Source organism: Bombus flavifrons, chromosome 13 (genome assembly GCF_040668555.2).
Source record: "Bombus flavifrons isolate JBK064 chromosome 13, iyBomFlav1_principal, whole genome shotgun sequence".
NCBI lineage: Eukaryota > Metazoa > Arthropoda > Insecta > Hymenoptera > Apidae > Bombus > Bombus flavifrons.
This window is the reverse complement of record NC_138454.1, coordinates 6,400,540-6,417,560: the sequence shown is the minus strand read 5'-3', so window position 1 is coordinate 6,417,560 and position 17,021 is coordinate 6,400,540. Positions and strand designations below refer to the sequence as shown.

At 42.1% G+C, this 17,021-nt stretch overlaps 1 protein-coding gene across 3 annotated transcripts in view; it reads right to left on the bottom strand.

Annotated features, from left to right (window-relative positions):
- The window catches only part of Calx (sodium/calcium exchanger 3), a 122,145-nt gene that overhangs the window by 81,020 nt on the left and 24,104 nt on the right, over positions 1-17,021 (bottom strand). For all 3 annotated transcript variants that reach the window (XR_011174803.1, XR_011174802.1, XM_069125613.1), the window contains exon 3: positions 835-926. Coding sequence is in view for 1 of the 3 variants with exons in the window: in XM_069125613.1 (XP_068981714.1) it covers positions 835-926 (92 nt within the window). In the remaining 2 variants the exon portion in view is untranslated. The remainder of the gene's footprint in view (positions 1-834; positions 927-17,021) is intronic.

The window sequence follows — 17,021 nt, the reverse complement described above, 5'->3', positions numbered from 1 at the left end:
TTCTGTCTTCTTTTAAAAAATTTTTTATTTTCACGTCGATAAATCAATTCACGGAAGGATCTGATCGAAGCGTTCTCCCATTTTTCTTCCTCGATCGATATCACCGCCAAATGGTACGATTTATTATAGCGGCGTGGCAAAAACAATAGAACGCGATTCGATGAATACACGGGTCGTCCACTGTAATAATCTATCGACTGAAAATGGTAATTTCGCGGCAGCGTGTATCGAGGAAGGAGAAGAGAGTTCTGCTCGACCTTTGAATATCAATTAAAGAAGTCCATTTGGAAAGACACCGCTTGCATATCATCGGCCACGATCACTTCTAGTTCTTCGCCGATCTTTTCTTCGGTAATGGCCCATTTAACGGCTAATCGTTGCCTCGATTAGCCTCGAAAAACGATCTTTCTACCTCGAATCCGTCAAATTGGCGCTCTCATTAACCTCAAGATTTCGCACGATTAGTCAAATCGAAGGTTTTTTCTCCAATCAGCTGTTAATTGCCGAATGTACGATAATTTAGATAGATGGCCAATTTTAAAAAAGAAAGGGGTAGAGAGGAGAAATTTCATAACACCTACTAATCTTATATTATTTTTATATGTTTGATACAAAAGATATGCAGCTTTGGAAGAGGAAAGCCATATTACGGTAAATTTGTCAAAAGAAAATTGTCTCGATCGCGAGAAAAAAATGATCAGCTGTTCCTCTGGCAGAAAAATTCTACGACGCTTCATATGTTTATTATATTTTTACTAATTCCTGCTAATATCCTTATGAATATCGTTACGATCGTCGGTGCATTATCTACAAATTGCAAAGTGCGATACTCACCTCCTTGTAACAGTGGTTCGCCTAACTCGACATAGAACAGCGCGTCCTTCTCGTACGAATCCTCCTCGATGATCGACAGCTGGATCAGCTTTCTGAAAGAAAAGCGCAAGAGAAAATACCGTGAGATTACTAATCGTGTAACAAGGTGGCTGAGTTGGGTGTATGTTCTGGCGAGTTTGGCGAAAGTCGAAGGTAAAGTTGGACTAAACTTCGTAGCTCTAAAGAAGCCCGCAGCTTTAAGGTACGCGCTGATCCTGCCTTGTCGCGATATCAAAAGAACTTCCGGTCTCGGGATGAAAACGCTCTGGCAACTTTTCCGAGTCCATTGAATTCCTTTCGGCGCCGTTGAATTTTATGCATCACTCTCCGGATAACTTACAAAATTAAGCAACTCTCGTTGACTTAATTTCCCATTTGCAGATAGCAAGAAGTAATTTGTATAAATTTCATAACTTCGATAAACGATTTTCCTAAAACGAAGGCTCTGTTTCAAAGTAGGAAAATTATATAACTTGATATTTTCAACGCGTATTCTGATGAAATCCCATATTGGAAATCAATACGAGTCCGTGAAATGTAATAATTTTGGAAAACAAGAGAACCAGAGATACAATAATTGTTCAATGAACGACTAACAGATACGAATGGAAATTTCCCCTGTAATTGTTTTACGGATGCCGCGAATACGATTTCCCGTTGGATTGCCGCAAATTTAAGACACGCGTCGTGTTTGCGTATCGATTACGTGAAATTGATTAGAGAGATTTCGTTTGATCGTCTTGTGGAATTAACGACGTGGAAATTCTGTACATTATGATCATTACTGTAGATCGCCTCGTAATCGGATCCAATAAGCGCGAGTTATGGTAACGTTACACTAACCGTCCGGTATCCATATCGTCATAAAGCCAGCAAGCGAATGTAACGTAATATCGATGTCGATAATTAATTACGACGTATCGCGTCAACCGAACGACACCCAGCTATTCTACTCCCTTGTCGAGTAATGCACCCTCGCCCATCCAATACTTACTAATTATGCATCTTCTCGAATAGAATTTCGACGAAAATTTCGCCGCCGAATAATGTCGAAAAGGAATTTAATCGCACGTTTCTTGTCCCAGTCCATTTAATTTCATACAATTTTATTCGCTGGCTCGGTTCCTCTTTGTTGAGGTTATTAGTTGTATAAACAGAGAAACGCGTGGATAAATTGTGAGGTAGAAAATATATTTTAATACAGAAGTGTAATTACAAGTAGAAATATAATTTGAGCTTGTCCAGATCCGCACGCTGCCAGTGTTACCCTAAAACGTCGCCTGTCTACTGTTTATGGTCTGCCTTCGTCCCAGTCCTTTGTCTATACGCTATCGATGGAAAACTAAAAAGATCAGATGTAGAGTTTTCTTAAAAGTGGTGACCACTTCAACACTCTTTACGCGTAAAATAACGCTCGATACGAAGTAACATTGATGTCGAGACGAGAATCATACTAAGTACTGTTCCACAAAGTTTAGACAGTAGTATGCGCACGTAAGTATAATTTACAAGTCTATACGTACGTACATAAGCTCACACCATATTCTTTTTTCAGCAGTTGTCTTTTGTTGCAGCAGGCAATCGAGGAATAAGTCTAATTGACCCGCGTACTTATTCGCCGTACGGTAGATAATCAGAACGTCGATTTGAACCTCGGATAGAGGGAAATCCGGATAATATGGAAAGATCTATTGGCGTTAATAAAATCACAGAAAACTTTCGATGGTGTAACGTTATACAGGTATTTAGGTTTAATGGAATATTTAGTCGGTTGGAAGTTTAATCGAATGAATTTCACGATGTCTGATTCTATTTACACTTTCCTATGTTTCGTGCTAAAATTCCGGAAAAGTGAAGTTACGATGAAGTTCGAAGCATCTCGGATAATACGAAACTTGGGTTAAACAGCAGTCGGATAACGGAAGCTGCATTGTATTACGTGTTCTAGCAACTGTATCGGTATGATCGAACCTCGAATTAAATGTCGACATATAAAGTAAAGGCGCGTGTCTGATGGAGTTGGACATATTAAACTTGACCAAGCCTAACAAACGATGGCTATTAATGTCGTTATTTATAATATCGTGGCGTAGAGAATGTTCACTAATGATCCTACGCTGCTCTAAAAGTTTTGTATTAAAAGTAGCCATTATTCTGACGTAAGCATATGCAAATCATATGTAAGCGACGTTAGAATCTGTCTAAAAGATCTTTAAGAAATGTCGTTTACTCGAAAGTATCGATCGATTTATTTTAGAAATCTCGTTCAAAGCTCGCGGAACATTGAAAGAAGCGTTAATTACGTGGATAAAGTAAACGTTAATTAAGCATCGCTTCTTATAACTTCCAGGTTTGTCGATGTCGAAGAAATACACGAAGAATGTACGAGAGGGTAGAGAAAAATTTTCGGATAAAAGTTTCGTCACGCTCTTGGCTTGCACAACGTCGAAGTTCGTGACGAGACTTTTCCATAGGCCTCGCCGCCTCTATGCATATGCGTTCATAATCGAGTAACGGCCGACAGGCTGAACGATCCGACCGCTTTTGCCAAATTAGACGTTCAAATTTGAAATTCAAATCGATCCAGAGTAGCAGCGAAATCAATTTAGCGTGCCATCTGGCTCCGACAACGTCGAATCTCGTCGACGCTCATCCTAAACGTTCCTCGTTGCATACATCGCCACACTTATAAACGCTTTGAAACGCAGCTCATCTCGTGATGCGTCTCTTTCGTCCGCGTAATCAACGCTCGCTTCCACTGTCTGTACAGTTTTTAAAGTAGATTGTCAGACGATGATCAACGATGGGTGAACATTAGCAAGTAAAAAAGGAGATTGTTTTAAAGATAGGAAAGTAAGTGTAGTTCAAGATTACTCGGAAGAAACTATATGACAAAGCGAACGTCTAGACTCCACGGAGGACCATAAATCTGAGACAAGCAGCCTGGATGGGAGATGAAGAAGAAAAAGTATGCGAAATTGCTTTAATATTCATATTCAGTGCTAGTTATATTTTGTAGTTAAGGTAGATATAGCGAAGGAATCACGGTGACAGTGTATTTTTCATTCGATATCCACCGCTGTTCGAAGGCAAAGTGTTCCTGAAATAGCTCTGACCTTAGACTTGAAGCCACGTCGCGACGATAACCCGCTGACTTGGAGTGTACAGACACAATTTGCAGCCAAGTATATACCGCGTCGATCGATATCTACTCGGTCGTGTGCGATACTAACCATCGTACAGACCCAGGAAATAGATTGGCGCTCGCGTTAAACCGAAGTGCCATCAGGCCAGAAGTCGAATTGTTCCAAACAGTGCACGAACTTGCTGTCAGCGTGTCGTTCAACTTCGAACTTTGCAAGTTCGTTAATCATTCGACGAGATCGACTCGGCGGCGTTTCATTTTTAAACGAAACTTCGCCATCTTCTTTCGCTCTTGCGCTTGCTCCCTCGCAGAAATCAGTTGGCGATACTACGTGGGAAGAGAAGCGAAAATTCGCGAGGATGATGAGCGATGAAAAAGGTCAGTGAGAGACATCAAATATTTAGAGTGGAATATCGATACCGTTTGATCGACGTGCATCTACGTGGAGATTTGACTACACGTGGCAAGAATGTGTTGTATGCGTGACGTCGTCTTCAGCCCTCGAAAGCTGGGTCAATTCTGACTCATGCAGATGTTTCACGTTTATTACGTTTCAGAATTCACATTCACGTGTTATTATTCTATCAAGCTATACGAAGCATTTTATTTCTTATGGAAATTTACTTATCGTATAAATTTACTTTATCTTTAGTTATCATAACGCTATAAAATACGATATTCGAGAAGCCAGTGACCCCAAAGTGAAGCGAAGCTGGAAGTCCTTCTGAAAATTATACTCTCTTTATTCTTTCTAATAAAATTTCTCGTTAAACGTAGTTCTACTTATCTCGCTTTATATTTAATATACGAGAACCTGCTTGTAGCTCAACGTCATTGCGATACTTGCATTTCTACTCAGCCAAAATAGCGGAGTAATCGCGAGAATCAATAGTCCAAGTTTCCCATAGACTAACCGGGCTAACACGCCTATCCACACGGCTGTTCTCTTCGGATCTAATTTGCGGTGTTACATCAGTCACGTTATGAGTATTGTCCAACCGGCGACGCGTTCCAATGTTATTCACCGCTACAGCACCATGGTCACGGCGTTAACGCAAATGTGTATTAATCTAATTAGTTCTGTTTACGCTGGCTGGCCGTTCGTCCTCGCTGTTCCAATGCTATTTAGCAACCTCGAAATCGACTAAGTTCCATCGTTCCCTCTTGTGCTAATGGTACACTCTCGTACCACGATCTGTGTGGTCATTCAACAGCCTTCGAGCAAACGTATTCGCACGCGGTCGCGAGCTATTGGGTTGGCAACTAAGTGATTGCGGATTTTGTCATTACAACCTAGTGACAAAATCCGCAATCACTTAGTTGCTAACCCAATAGACCGATTGCTGTTCGAATCAAATATAGAGAACGTGACGAAGGTATTCGAAAACTTGTCGAAACTTTTCCTAAATATGCGACGTGAGTTGTTCGAGACATTTTGAAATTTTGTTAGAAGCGTCATCACGATCAACGTGATTACGTGGATTACGCGATGGATGACACGATTGGTCAAATTTTAATAAAAAGAGTCGGGAAATGTATATGGAAGTTGCACGAACCACTGATCAGTGTGTTACCACTCGATGCTAATTAAAAAGATCATCGAACAGTGTTTGAACGAACCGTGTAGAGCTTCGTTTCATCATCGACTCGAGATCAATTAATCGGTTCGAGAATAGCTTCTACGGCTTCCCTGCTGACGCTGATGCGGGTTTAGTCTATCGAATACACTGTAGTTGGCTTTTGTTTGGGGCAGCCGTTGTTTCGATGAATTTGGCGTGAGCCATTGATACGAGAGAATGGAAATCGAATTCGAATGTGAATCGCATAAGATTAAATAGAGAAAATATCAAATCGTTGCTGGAATTTTCTACACAGCAGTCGCGTCGAATGTTTAATTTGAAATTGATCATCATCGAATGTAAGAATTTCTTCTCATAGTCTTTCTTTCTGATCTTCTTACGAATAGTATGAAAACGTTCGATCTTGTAACGATACGATAAATAAACGTTTATAACACCGTGAAACGCTGTTTCATAGGAATTTTTATTCCAAGAGAGTAGAGATGCAAGAGGAGCGTGTAAAAAATCGATAGGAATCGGTCGACGGAGACAGGAAACAGTTTAGAAGGCTACGTGTGCGATATTTTTATCGCGCTTAAACGATCCGTCAATACGAAAATTGTCCCTGTAATAGGGCAAGGCCGACGAATCGTTTCCCGGCTCAACCTTGACCAGAGGAGATGGGATACGAAAATTGAATTCTTGCAGAATCCGGTCGAGCTCCTCCGTAAATAGGAGTTCGTCCTCGGTGCTCGTAAAACTAGGCATAACTTTGTTTTTGCCGGTGACAAGATTGGAGGGTCGAATTTTATTCGCCGATTACCTCAAGGCAGAGACCTTGATTACGATGCATCGTTTCGAAAATCGTGACAAACCTCGTCTCCATGAGAACCTTGTAAGGATAAAGTTAAAATAAAATTGCTTTCTCGTCTCTGTCGCATTTTTATGCTTTTACATTTTCATACGTGCAGCTCATGCAAGTATTTAAAACTTATTATGGAAGACTTGTTTGTGTTATACGTATATTCCGATTAATTAAATTCTCAATTTTTATTAATACCAGAATTTGCATAAAGTTAGAATTTACATAAATGAATGTACAATTTTAAATTAAATTTCGAAACCGGTCAAACGACCAGCCTTGGTAAGGTTAATGATATGTCGCACATTTCACACTACGGCCGTCAAATTTCGCACACTTGTATCGCGAAATTGGTGCACATTCGTCGCGGATAAATATTCCAACAGGCTGGCAGGGAACATTCGGACCTTCCTCTTCTTCGTCTCCAATCTCACAACTGGATCGACCGATCGACGATATCGTTCGGTCCGGTTTAGTCCGATCGAGACAATCCAATCTATCTGGAATTCGATTTAACATTCGCGAAACCCGCGAGAACGAGCCCGAGTGAATATAATTGACGCTTCTCGATTTTTTAACGCTATAAATCAATCGCTGCTCTGCGGCCAAGGATTACTTGTTTAATGTTCTTCGTTAACGAAATCGCGTTCTTCAGATTTTCCGTTTAAAAGCTTCCAATGTCTGGGCGATGCAAACTCGTAGTATTTGGAGCAGAATAGAATATGTACACCAATGGGACTTTGTTCCACTTGTTACGTAAATAAATAATAACGGAAGTCTCACTAACGTGTTACAGAATCTCATGAATATTCCTGTAGAATTGCGAGAAGAAAGAACACGGTTCGAGATAGCCGAAGTTCCTTCAAAGAGAATCTTCTTCGCGCGATCGTATGATTGGACCAGCGATGTCCAGAATACGTAGAAGGCGTACATCTTCTTTTACTTCGCCGTAAGTACAAATCCGACAAACTTGATCTCTTCTGAGCGCGTATCAAAAATTTAGACTTGTCCTCCGAACAAAGAATAGAATTCAGCTGAAGACGTTGCGAGAGAATCGTTCCAGGATTCTTCAGAGTGCTACCTTGAAAACTGACTGTCACCCCATTAATCTTCTTTCTTTCCACGACATCTCTCCTCCAACGGCGTATACTCTAACACAGTAAAGATTTTTCATCCAAAATCGCGGAGCTCTATGACGTTTAAGGAAAAATTCTAATTTAAATTTTAATAATTCGTTCGATTCAATCGATAAGATCCTACGTTTTGGCTGGTTCGATGACCAGGATTATTCTCAGATCTTGAACCTTTCTTAAATCTTGAAACGCTTGATCGTCGACGTCTACTGCTCGAATCTATCTTTTGCGCATAAAACACTGAACGACTTAATAAATTGTCCCGAAATCTTGACGCGTTCCGATCTTCGGATTTTCTTTTCTCTTGCTCCTTCAACACCTTCGGATATAGTTCACTTTCTCTACTTTCATGCCGGTCACTTTTTGTATACTGTAGGGTGTACGGTCCGAAAACAAACGAATGTATAAAGAAAATATACAGATAAAAGTTAAATGCTAAGGTAAAACGAGTAAACATTCACGAATGCTTTTTCTTTTATTTCGATTCTGGAGTTTCGATCTCGTTCCGTTGCATCTCGCAGAAACTCGTCCCTAACTTACAGTTCAAAGTACGTGTTCGCCAGATAACGAGAAATCGATGATCTCAGTAAGGTCCCGGTCAAAGGCTGAACTTCTGAAAAGCGAAACGTATGCGACAGGAAAGAATTCGCGAAAACCAACGCTTTTATCCAGCATCGTCCTATCTGCAATTTCTGCTACGTTTGCGAGTAACGAGGATAATATTTTTCGCCGAGGCCTCCCGTTTGTTTCCTGGCTCGCAGATATTTTAATAATATTCCCAGCACGCGAACGTCCACGCTACTGTGTAGAATACTGCGTGAACTAATACACGTTTATTTTACTTTTTCCATCGTGCTTCACAAGGAAACAAATAATTTATTTCCATAAATCTATCGCAAGAAAATGACATAAATAAAAGTAAATTATAATACGTTTGGTATAGCGTAATTTAACATTCAGCAAGTGTTCGTGGAAGCTGATTAGGTTTAAAAATCATTTGAAATAATTCCTGGAATATCCATGTTTCTTTACTTTGTCCGTGCAAATTCACAAAAACCACTTGGCCATTGTGTATTTTCCAGCTCACGGTAGTGGCCGTTAAAACAGCAAAAATGGTTTACTCGTGCGCGAGATCCAGCCGAGATTTTTCGTGGATTATCCACCCTTTGCCATGTTTGCCATCCGACGGTTAATCAAAACGCTCTTTATCGTCCCTCTCCCCGCTTCTTTATGTCGACAGCCGTCACTTTGAAATATCACGGTACTCGGTTGGAAGTATAAATAATGGCGTTCTCGATGGAAGATCTCGCGCGGTAACCGCGATCCATTTCGATACACCTCCAACGCGATGCCCTATTTTCCTTCCTCTTTTGTTTTTTCTTTTCTTTCGCGTCCTCGTTGATGTTGGTCGCGCGTTTTCGCGGTCGAGAGACACTCTCGGCAAGCCACGTAAATTTTAAGACGGGAGTGTCCCCGACGCGGCAGCCTGGCTTTTTGTCATCGAGATTGCGTCAACCTCGGGGAAAACGCCGCTCGAAGGTAACACGCGTAAACCCAGGCTGACGTGCACTCGCGTTTATGGAACCTTCCTACACCGGCAATCTCGGTGAACACGCTAATGTACATACTATCGCGGTGTACTATCGTCCTGTATTATCGTTGTATACGACCTCTTCAGAAGAGAGGAAATCCAAATTCTGAATTTGCTACGCGGCCAAATTTCCTCTATCTGGACAGAGTTGCGGTTTTACGTTCAACTTGATCGTGATTGAAAACGTTGAACAAACGAGGCTTCCCCTTGATCTAACACGGAAAATGTTCCACAAGCAAACGAACCACTCGACAAAGGATCAGTCGCGAGATCATTCCATTTATTGCGATTCATATTTAATACGCAGAGACGTTGCTATGATATCTTCGATTCCGTACAATCAAAAAGCTCCAACAGAGCAACGTGTCAATTGCCAACAAATTATTCGATAAAAGGAAGAATCAGTAGTGAAGCCATCATGTTTTATGATTCATATGCGAAAATCTGGCGCACCGTCGCTGTAATACCTTCGATTCGATGGAAGCAAAATGCCAGAAGAAAGTCTGGCGAAGCAACGTGTCGATCAGCAACAAACTATTCGACGAAAGATCAGTCGTGAAATAATGAACATCGTCGAAACGTTACGACTGGAATGGGAATACACTTGGGGAAGCTTTCATGGCGCACAATTACAAGGGGGACGTTACTCCGTCCATTAAACAGCGAACAGTGGTGCGGCCGTGCCGTAACTCCGTATTACACGGAACAATTAAACACTCGACAACGCGGAACTATCTTTTAACAGTAACAGACCGATGACGGGGTAAAAGTTCGCGTCAGTTGTCGCGAGTAAGGTCGGTTCGCGCGGCCCCTGTACTTGACATAATTCAAATCTCGAGAGTTCGAATTCTCCGCGGAGGTGCACACGCAGTTCGGATGGTCGAGCGGAGCGTGTGCGTGGATATCGTGTTAACGAGGGCTTCTCTAGTCGCATTCTACTCGTGGCCCATTGTTTCCACGCGAAACCGCGTTCCGCGAAGCACGAAGAAACACGCCAGAAACGTGGCTCGTACGTACCGGGTGTTCCAACAGATTTCGTTGGCATCGCTAGTATTCCCGGCTGTTCCAAGTTCTGGGTGGGGCGTTTAATAATTCCAGGAACCTTCGAAGGGTGAAGATTTATTGTCGGAAGACCGCTGCATAGGTGAATGGGCAAGAGCTGGCAAGCAGATAGGGAAATTTCAGCGCCGTCATATAAAATTCATGGCTGAACCCAACAGCTCTGGCTAAGATCGAACCTGGCTACTCTCGATCGAAAGACGAACGAGACACCTTACTCGGACCTGGCTTCTGCTATCTGTAATATTTCTCAACGATTTACGTTTCGTTATCTATTCCCTTTGATTGCGAACGATCGCTAGCGAAGTCGTAGTCTCTGTAGTTGTAAATCTTTGTTTCTTTGATGGGATACGATGACTCATGCTTCGTTCCCGTTTCGTACATCTTCTCCCTTCAAATTTATATAATATCACACAAATTATAGACTATTATTCCCGTACTCTCTAATTGAAATCTAGCACTTTTCCATTCTGTAAGATACGTGCAAGTATTTGAAGTTTCTCGCGTCTTTTATTTTCCTCGAGTAAAGTTGTGGCTATATTATACGAGCTGCTACGAAACGATCACTCTATATTTTACATTGAACGAACAAAGACATCGTACATAGGGAGGAAGATAGTAAACAAAAAATTAATAAATTTTGCCCCTAACTTTCCCTACGAGAATTTCCTGTATCGCGGTTTTTACTATCGCGTGACGATGTTGGGTGCAGGTCGACTATCATGTTCCAAGATGCCGTAGCTTGGAAAGTCTATCGTCTTCTCGGGCTGGCTGTCTATTGTCGCAGCTGCGAGATCCGACCCCTCTGGCATATGTGCAGCTGCAGTTTGTCAGTCATGCTGCTTGCCTGGTATACGAGGCTTTAGAGCTCCCGAAGTAACGCGTCTATATACATGACTGTGCATAATATATGACCGTGACACATTCACTGTGGGCTGTAGTTTCGCACATGGACACGCGCTGTCTATGTATTTCGCCGGTTTACCAACGGGAAAACAACCCTGTTTTTCTTCCCTTTTTTGCTTAATACAGACACTGTGCTTTCAATTGAATTTCTGATGAATTTACATTTCGGAAGAGGATCCTGCTGCATTTCCCTGGCTGTAGTCTTTTTCAGTTACACAACTTTCTCTGCAAGAACTTGCCAAGGATACATAGATACGTAGATAAGGAAACTCGAGAGAAAAATATCAGACGCGTTTCTTTACGAGTCCTTTAAAAACAGCTGACGAATTGATGAAGTTTCGCGAAAGTCAAACGTACAATTACTAACACAAGCCACGTTTGTACCAACTTCGATATCGTAATATTACGACGAGCAGAAGTTGGAAAATTTGATAAATGCGTGTTTATCTCCAAAATACAAAGACAGTTTTAGGTAATTAGATTGATTGATCGGCGACGTAAGAAACAATAGGGAGATATGTAAATTTAATACACATTTGATAATTGATCGAATGTAAGGGCACCGGGTTATAATTTCTGTATCAGATGTCACGAGAAAAGGATCAATCGGACGTTAAATTTTAACGCGAACGGTCACGGTTGCGCAGTTAATGGTCGATACATAGGTTCTGCAAGAATCGTGAAACATATCCAGAGAATTTTATTCGCGTTCATGGTTGTTACATATATCGATAGCGTACATGCATATCGTCTAGAACTTGGTTTTCTACTCTCGCGAGTTACGTCGCTTTCTTATCGACATCTGCGATGAATATAAAGCCGTCTTCGCAGGGTCACGCGAGCGTAATGGAAAGGCCAATCGTAAATCGCGATGACCGACTCTCTGAATCGCTTCCCAACTGCAAAATGAACGATTCGCTTCCGAAAAGAAATCGATCAAAAGCGTCGACCTCTCGTTTCTCCAGCTTCGTGGATATCGAAGAACGGCCATCGACGTTTGCTGTTCATCGACGAGCCACGTGGAAGATCGCCTACAGACTTGCGATAAGACTTCGAGATTAAAATGCAACGAACGCGCCACTTCGTGGTTTGTTCGCGATTTGCATCGCTGCTTTCGCAAATTGAAACATTTTTCATTTTCTCCGCTCTTCCACGGTCAGCCACAAAAGTACGCCTTATAATTTTATTTAAACAAAGCGTATAACATATTTACTTGTTAGCCTGTAAAGTATTAATACAAAATATTCATCCGAATGAGAGTTTTATGAATCGGTGATACGATGATTAATGTATCCGATGGGGTTAGGGCGGACGTACATTGTTGCGTTACGCACGGTGATTAGTCGGACAATGCACGGCGTCTGGTCACGGATTTGATATTTATCCGTGGCCTCTTCTGTTGCCTGTGTGCGGGGCGATAATTAATTTCCCGTTTAAATAAGCCCATCGCTCGGCGGCTACCTAATTAATCAAGCTTCCTACGTCGAATGACGCTAACAAACTCGTGTCACTGATGCACTTCGAAACGTCCGCAGAGATAATCGGCTTGAAAAGTAATTGTCGTTGTGTCTCCCCACCGCGATTAATTGATACGTCATATAATTAATGCGGCCGCATTACCGTTGCGCCTTAATTAGAAACGCAGCGTAGGTACATCACGGGGGCCTTTCTACATTCAAAGCGGCTACCTATACTCGAATTACGTTTTTCCCCTGAAATTTCGTGACTAGAGCGTCCGATTAAATTCACGGCCAAACAATCGGTTAGAAGGATTCGACGAACGACTCTATTGTGATAGCGTGCGCTTAAATTTCAATAAATCGGCAATTCTTGCAAAATGAGGAAACGATTCTTTCTAGGAATATTCTCGAGTCCTTCGAGGAGAAAATCAAATAGACTGACAGTGTGTCTTTACTTTTCAACGAAGCGAATTTGAATTCTCTTTGTAGTGACTGGAACAGACAGAAAGACGTTATACGTATTCACTGTTTATGGAATGTACATTTTGACGATAGATTTGGATTATACGCAGCTGGAATAGCCGGATCATTCGAATCGAGGCGAAGCAACTCTGTTGGAATTACGCTACCCAAATCGCATCCCAAAATTCTTACAATTTCTAATAGACAGGCAGAGACATTCTCCCCGTGATGATAATATAATCGCTGTGACGGTTCGATGATGAAGTAACAATGGCCACGTCGCTGAATCCCGGTGAAAAGACGTCCAAAGAGGTTAATTAACTCGGGAATATTCGAGAACGTTGAAATTTCGCGGCAAGTTTCCAGCACGGCGTTCAGAAATTAACGAGCTTCCAGCGAAGTTTCGCAATGAGAGAGATCGAGGATACTTACAATGGCAGACCGCGAGTGAAATTTATCTGATTCGGAGGCAACGCGTAAGTAGCGACTGCTCTTCGTCCAGCGTGGCAGTTCGCCGTCCCGGAGGCGGCTTCCGAATTTTGAAATTTTAAACACGACTTGCAGCCAAGATCGGCATTATGGCTTGGAAGGCAAACCCCCGGCGAATTATTCAACAGCGAGCGAATTGCTTGCCCTCTGTGTCTCCATTCCGAGTCACTGAAGAGACTTTCGCGTCGACGATCAAACCGTTGAGAATTTTCACTTCTCCGAACATTTTCTAAATATTTCATCCGCAACCTCGTTACTCTTCCTATTGCTTTCTTATTTCTCTCCATTTTTTTTCTTTTTTTTTATCGATGATCGTAGCCTAACGATATTCGTCTTCGAACAACGCGCGCGCGAACGTACCCGAACACTTGTAAAGGTGTTGTCTCATAATAGAGAGAGAGAGAGAGGAAATACGTGGATAAATGTATAACAGAAAATACAGGGTGGTTGGTAACTGGTGGTACAAGCGGAAAGGGGGTGATTCTACGCGAAAAAAGAAGTCGAAAATATAGAATAAAAATTTTTCGTTTGAGGTTTTGTTTTCGAGAAAATCGACTTTGAATTTTCGATCGGTACGCGTGCGGTACGTTATAACGGATCTCACTGTAGATCGTTGTCTCGATGGAAAAATTGAAAAAAATTTTTATTCTATATTTCCGACCAACCACCCTGTATATTTAAGCAAGTTTAAGTATAAGTACAATGTGTATGCTGGTCCAGATCAGAAAGAGCTTCGAAGCCATGGGTCTGTGACAACGACCATATCCAAATCCACGTCGTTCCATACTACCTGACAGTGAAATGTTAGGCTTTGACCTGATCTTTGCACATGGCCCAACATTACATTTTCCCCATTACGTAGGACGATCAGGATCCTCTCCTTGCCCCTCAACACCTACAAACGCAACATATAAGAACTGCAAGCATTCGACCACGAGACTAATCTTGTGCACAGTCTTGGCCGTGATTTGAACAACTATTTTAACTTCGCTACTTCGTTGTAATATTATACTTAATCATTTTCGTGAATAAAAGCCTAGAAAAATATAAAAGCGCAGTCAAGTTAACCCATTTGCATCATGCCTCTACTTAAGAGGATTGGTCCCTATCACCGCGCGCGCGCGGTCGTAGATGCAGTAAATGGCATCCGAATTCTTCATGGAGTTTATCGAAAATTTACTGTTCAAAACGATTGGTAGACGATGTTACTTTGCAAACATCGCATCTTACATTCTTTATAACAGAGGAAAAAAGAAAAAATTATTTATTTAAAAAAAAAATAAGGAATAAGAAATTTGTCGTGGAATTCTTTAAAATGGTCAATACAATAAACCGATATAGGCGAGATGCTGACAAACGGGTCAAACGTGATCTCCCACATTTGGGAAATACTTAGCGACTGAAATAAAAAAGCAGTCGCAGCGCGCGTAATAATCCGCGCTTGGATGCAAATGGGTTAAGTTATTGCTTTTTTATCTTTTTATCATTAATTTTACGTGACAGGTCCATGTCATTTACATTTGTACAATTACGAAAAACTGGACTGTCTGTACCCCGCTGCATCATCTGTGCAAGGCATGTTGCTAGGAAACTATGAGGCTGAGAGCTCCTTCAAATCGATTTAGTGCTAAACAGTACTCGATGACTTCGAGGACTAAGAAAACTAAACCTTAGAAAAGATGTGGAGTTTTCTTTGAAGTGGAATCTACTTCAACATTAACTAAATTTCTAAATACTCGGCGTAACATACATCGTTTTATTCGCGGTCGATGCAAAAGCGGAGAAAATGTTCGTTACATATTTTATTTGGCTTGTCAGCAAATCGCAACAATTACGTCGATTAAACGATCGAATCCAATTAACGGGCTTTTATATTCATAACAGCGTCACGGATAAACGATCACAGAGACACCACGCCCTTTAAAGCGTGACAGTCCACCCTGCGGCAATCGAGAGCTTCCGAGGGGTTGTCACGGCATTTATAAAAGCACTTTCGCCTACAGAGATACTCCAGACGTAAATACGTATCCTTTCTTCTCCGTTTCCATTGCTCTTTCTCGTTTCAATTTCCAATTGCCAACTTGTGCATTATCGTCGCTCTGCTATATCGCAACTTTCGTACCGCTTACTTTTATACCCACTTAAGCAATAGAAAAACAACTTTCGTCGCAAAGTGCGGCGCTTCTCTTTCTTCTTTCTTTCGCGCTTAAGGAACTTTCGCGGAACGTGCGCGTTTTTAAACGACGACTTCGTTCCGGCGATCGTTCGGCGAAACGGTGTTTATCGCGACCGAATCGCCAGCGATGATATCGTTCGCGTCGCGGCCAAGTCGAGGTCGATCGTTCAGCGACGTGGTTGTTGTTTCCAAGAAGTTTACGGACAGATCATTGGGAAGAGTTTATGCACGAAAAGCGATCGACTAAACAGAGAATCGTTCGCGTCACTGGCGAACAAAACGTAGAAAACGCGTAGCACGTTGTCGCGAATTCAGTCCGCCGTATGACGAGTGTTTCGAAGAAGGAAAAAAACGTTCGTGGCAAATGGTTTGGATATACATTGGACGCGTATGAGCGTCGATAGCGTGGCATTCTAGGAAAAAGTGGCCGACGTTGAATATCGAAAGCTGTCATCCAGGCATAAAAGTCCGTCCGGCTGTCGGAGAAACGCTCTTTCGCAGTATGGATTTATCAATCCATACAAGCGATAGCCACCTACGTAGAACGGCGTGTAACGAATTCTCTGGCGCACTCTTTCACCCGGTGCCACCCAGTTTGCTTAAATAAACCGTCAAATTTATCGCCTCGTTTTCGCCTCGTTTTCGGCTAGTCCGATCCTGAATTCAACGACGCACTCCCCATTCCAGACGCTCTATTTTTGTTGGTCGAACACAACGAGTTAGCGAGATTTTCGAAAAGTTACTCGTTCGATTATGCAAATGGCGCATTACCAGGGAATATCCATGATAATCCGCGATTCGAACGGTAGAACGCGACCGGTACATCGACCGATAAATCCGGCAGAATTTGCAATAATCGTCGATGCCTGGCGGAGAGCGGCGCAGCAGAGAGGACAGAGTTAGGCGACACGACTACATGCCCCGCGCTCGTCCTATCGATTTTCCCCAGCGAAATTAGATCGTTGGACGTGAACAACGCGCTGTCCACCAGAGCTGACATTGATATCCCAAAGAGACTAATTCCACGTGCAATCGGATACGGCCGCGAAAGCGCACTGCTGTTGCATGCATCGCCATAAAGAAACGTCGGTCATTCCGTGAGCAACGTCGTTTTTTGTCCGGAATTTCCTAAGCTAAAGTCAAGTAGTAATTTAGTGGAGACTTTATCAGCGTTGTTAACAGCGATTCATCGAACAGCAATTCCGTTTCATCGCAAACACCGGCCGATTTCTACGTTTTTGATCTGTACGCGTAAACACGGTATTATTTACGAAATAACCGAGTACAGTATACGAAATGCAAAGAA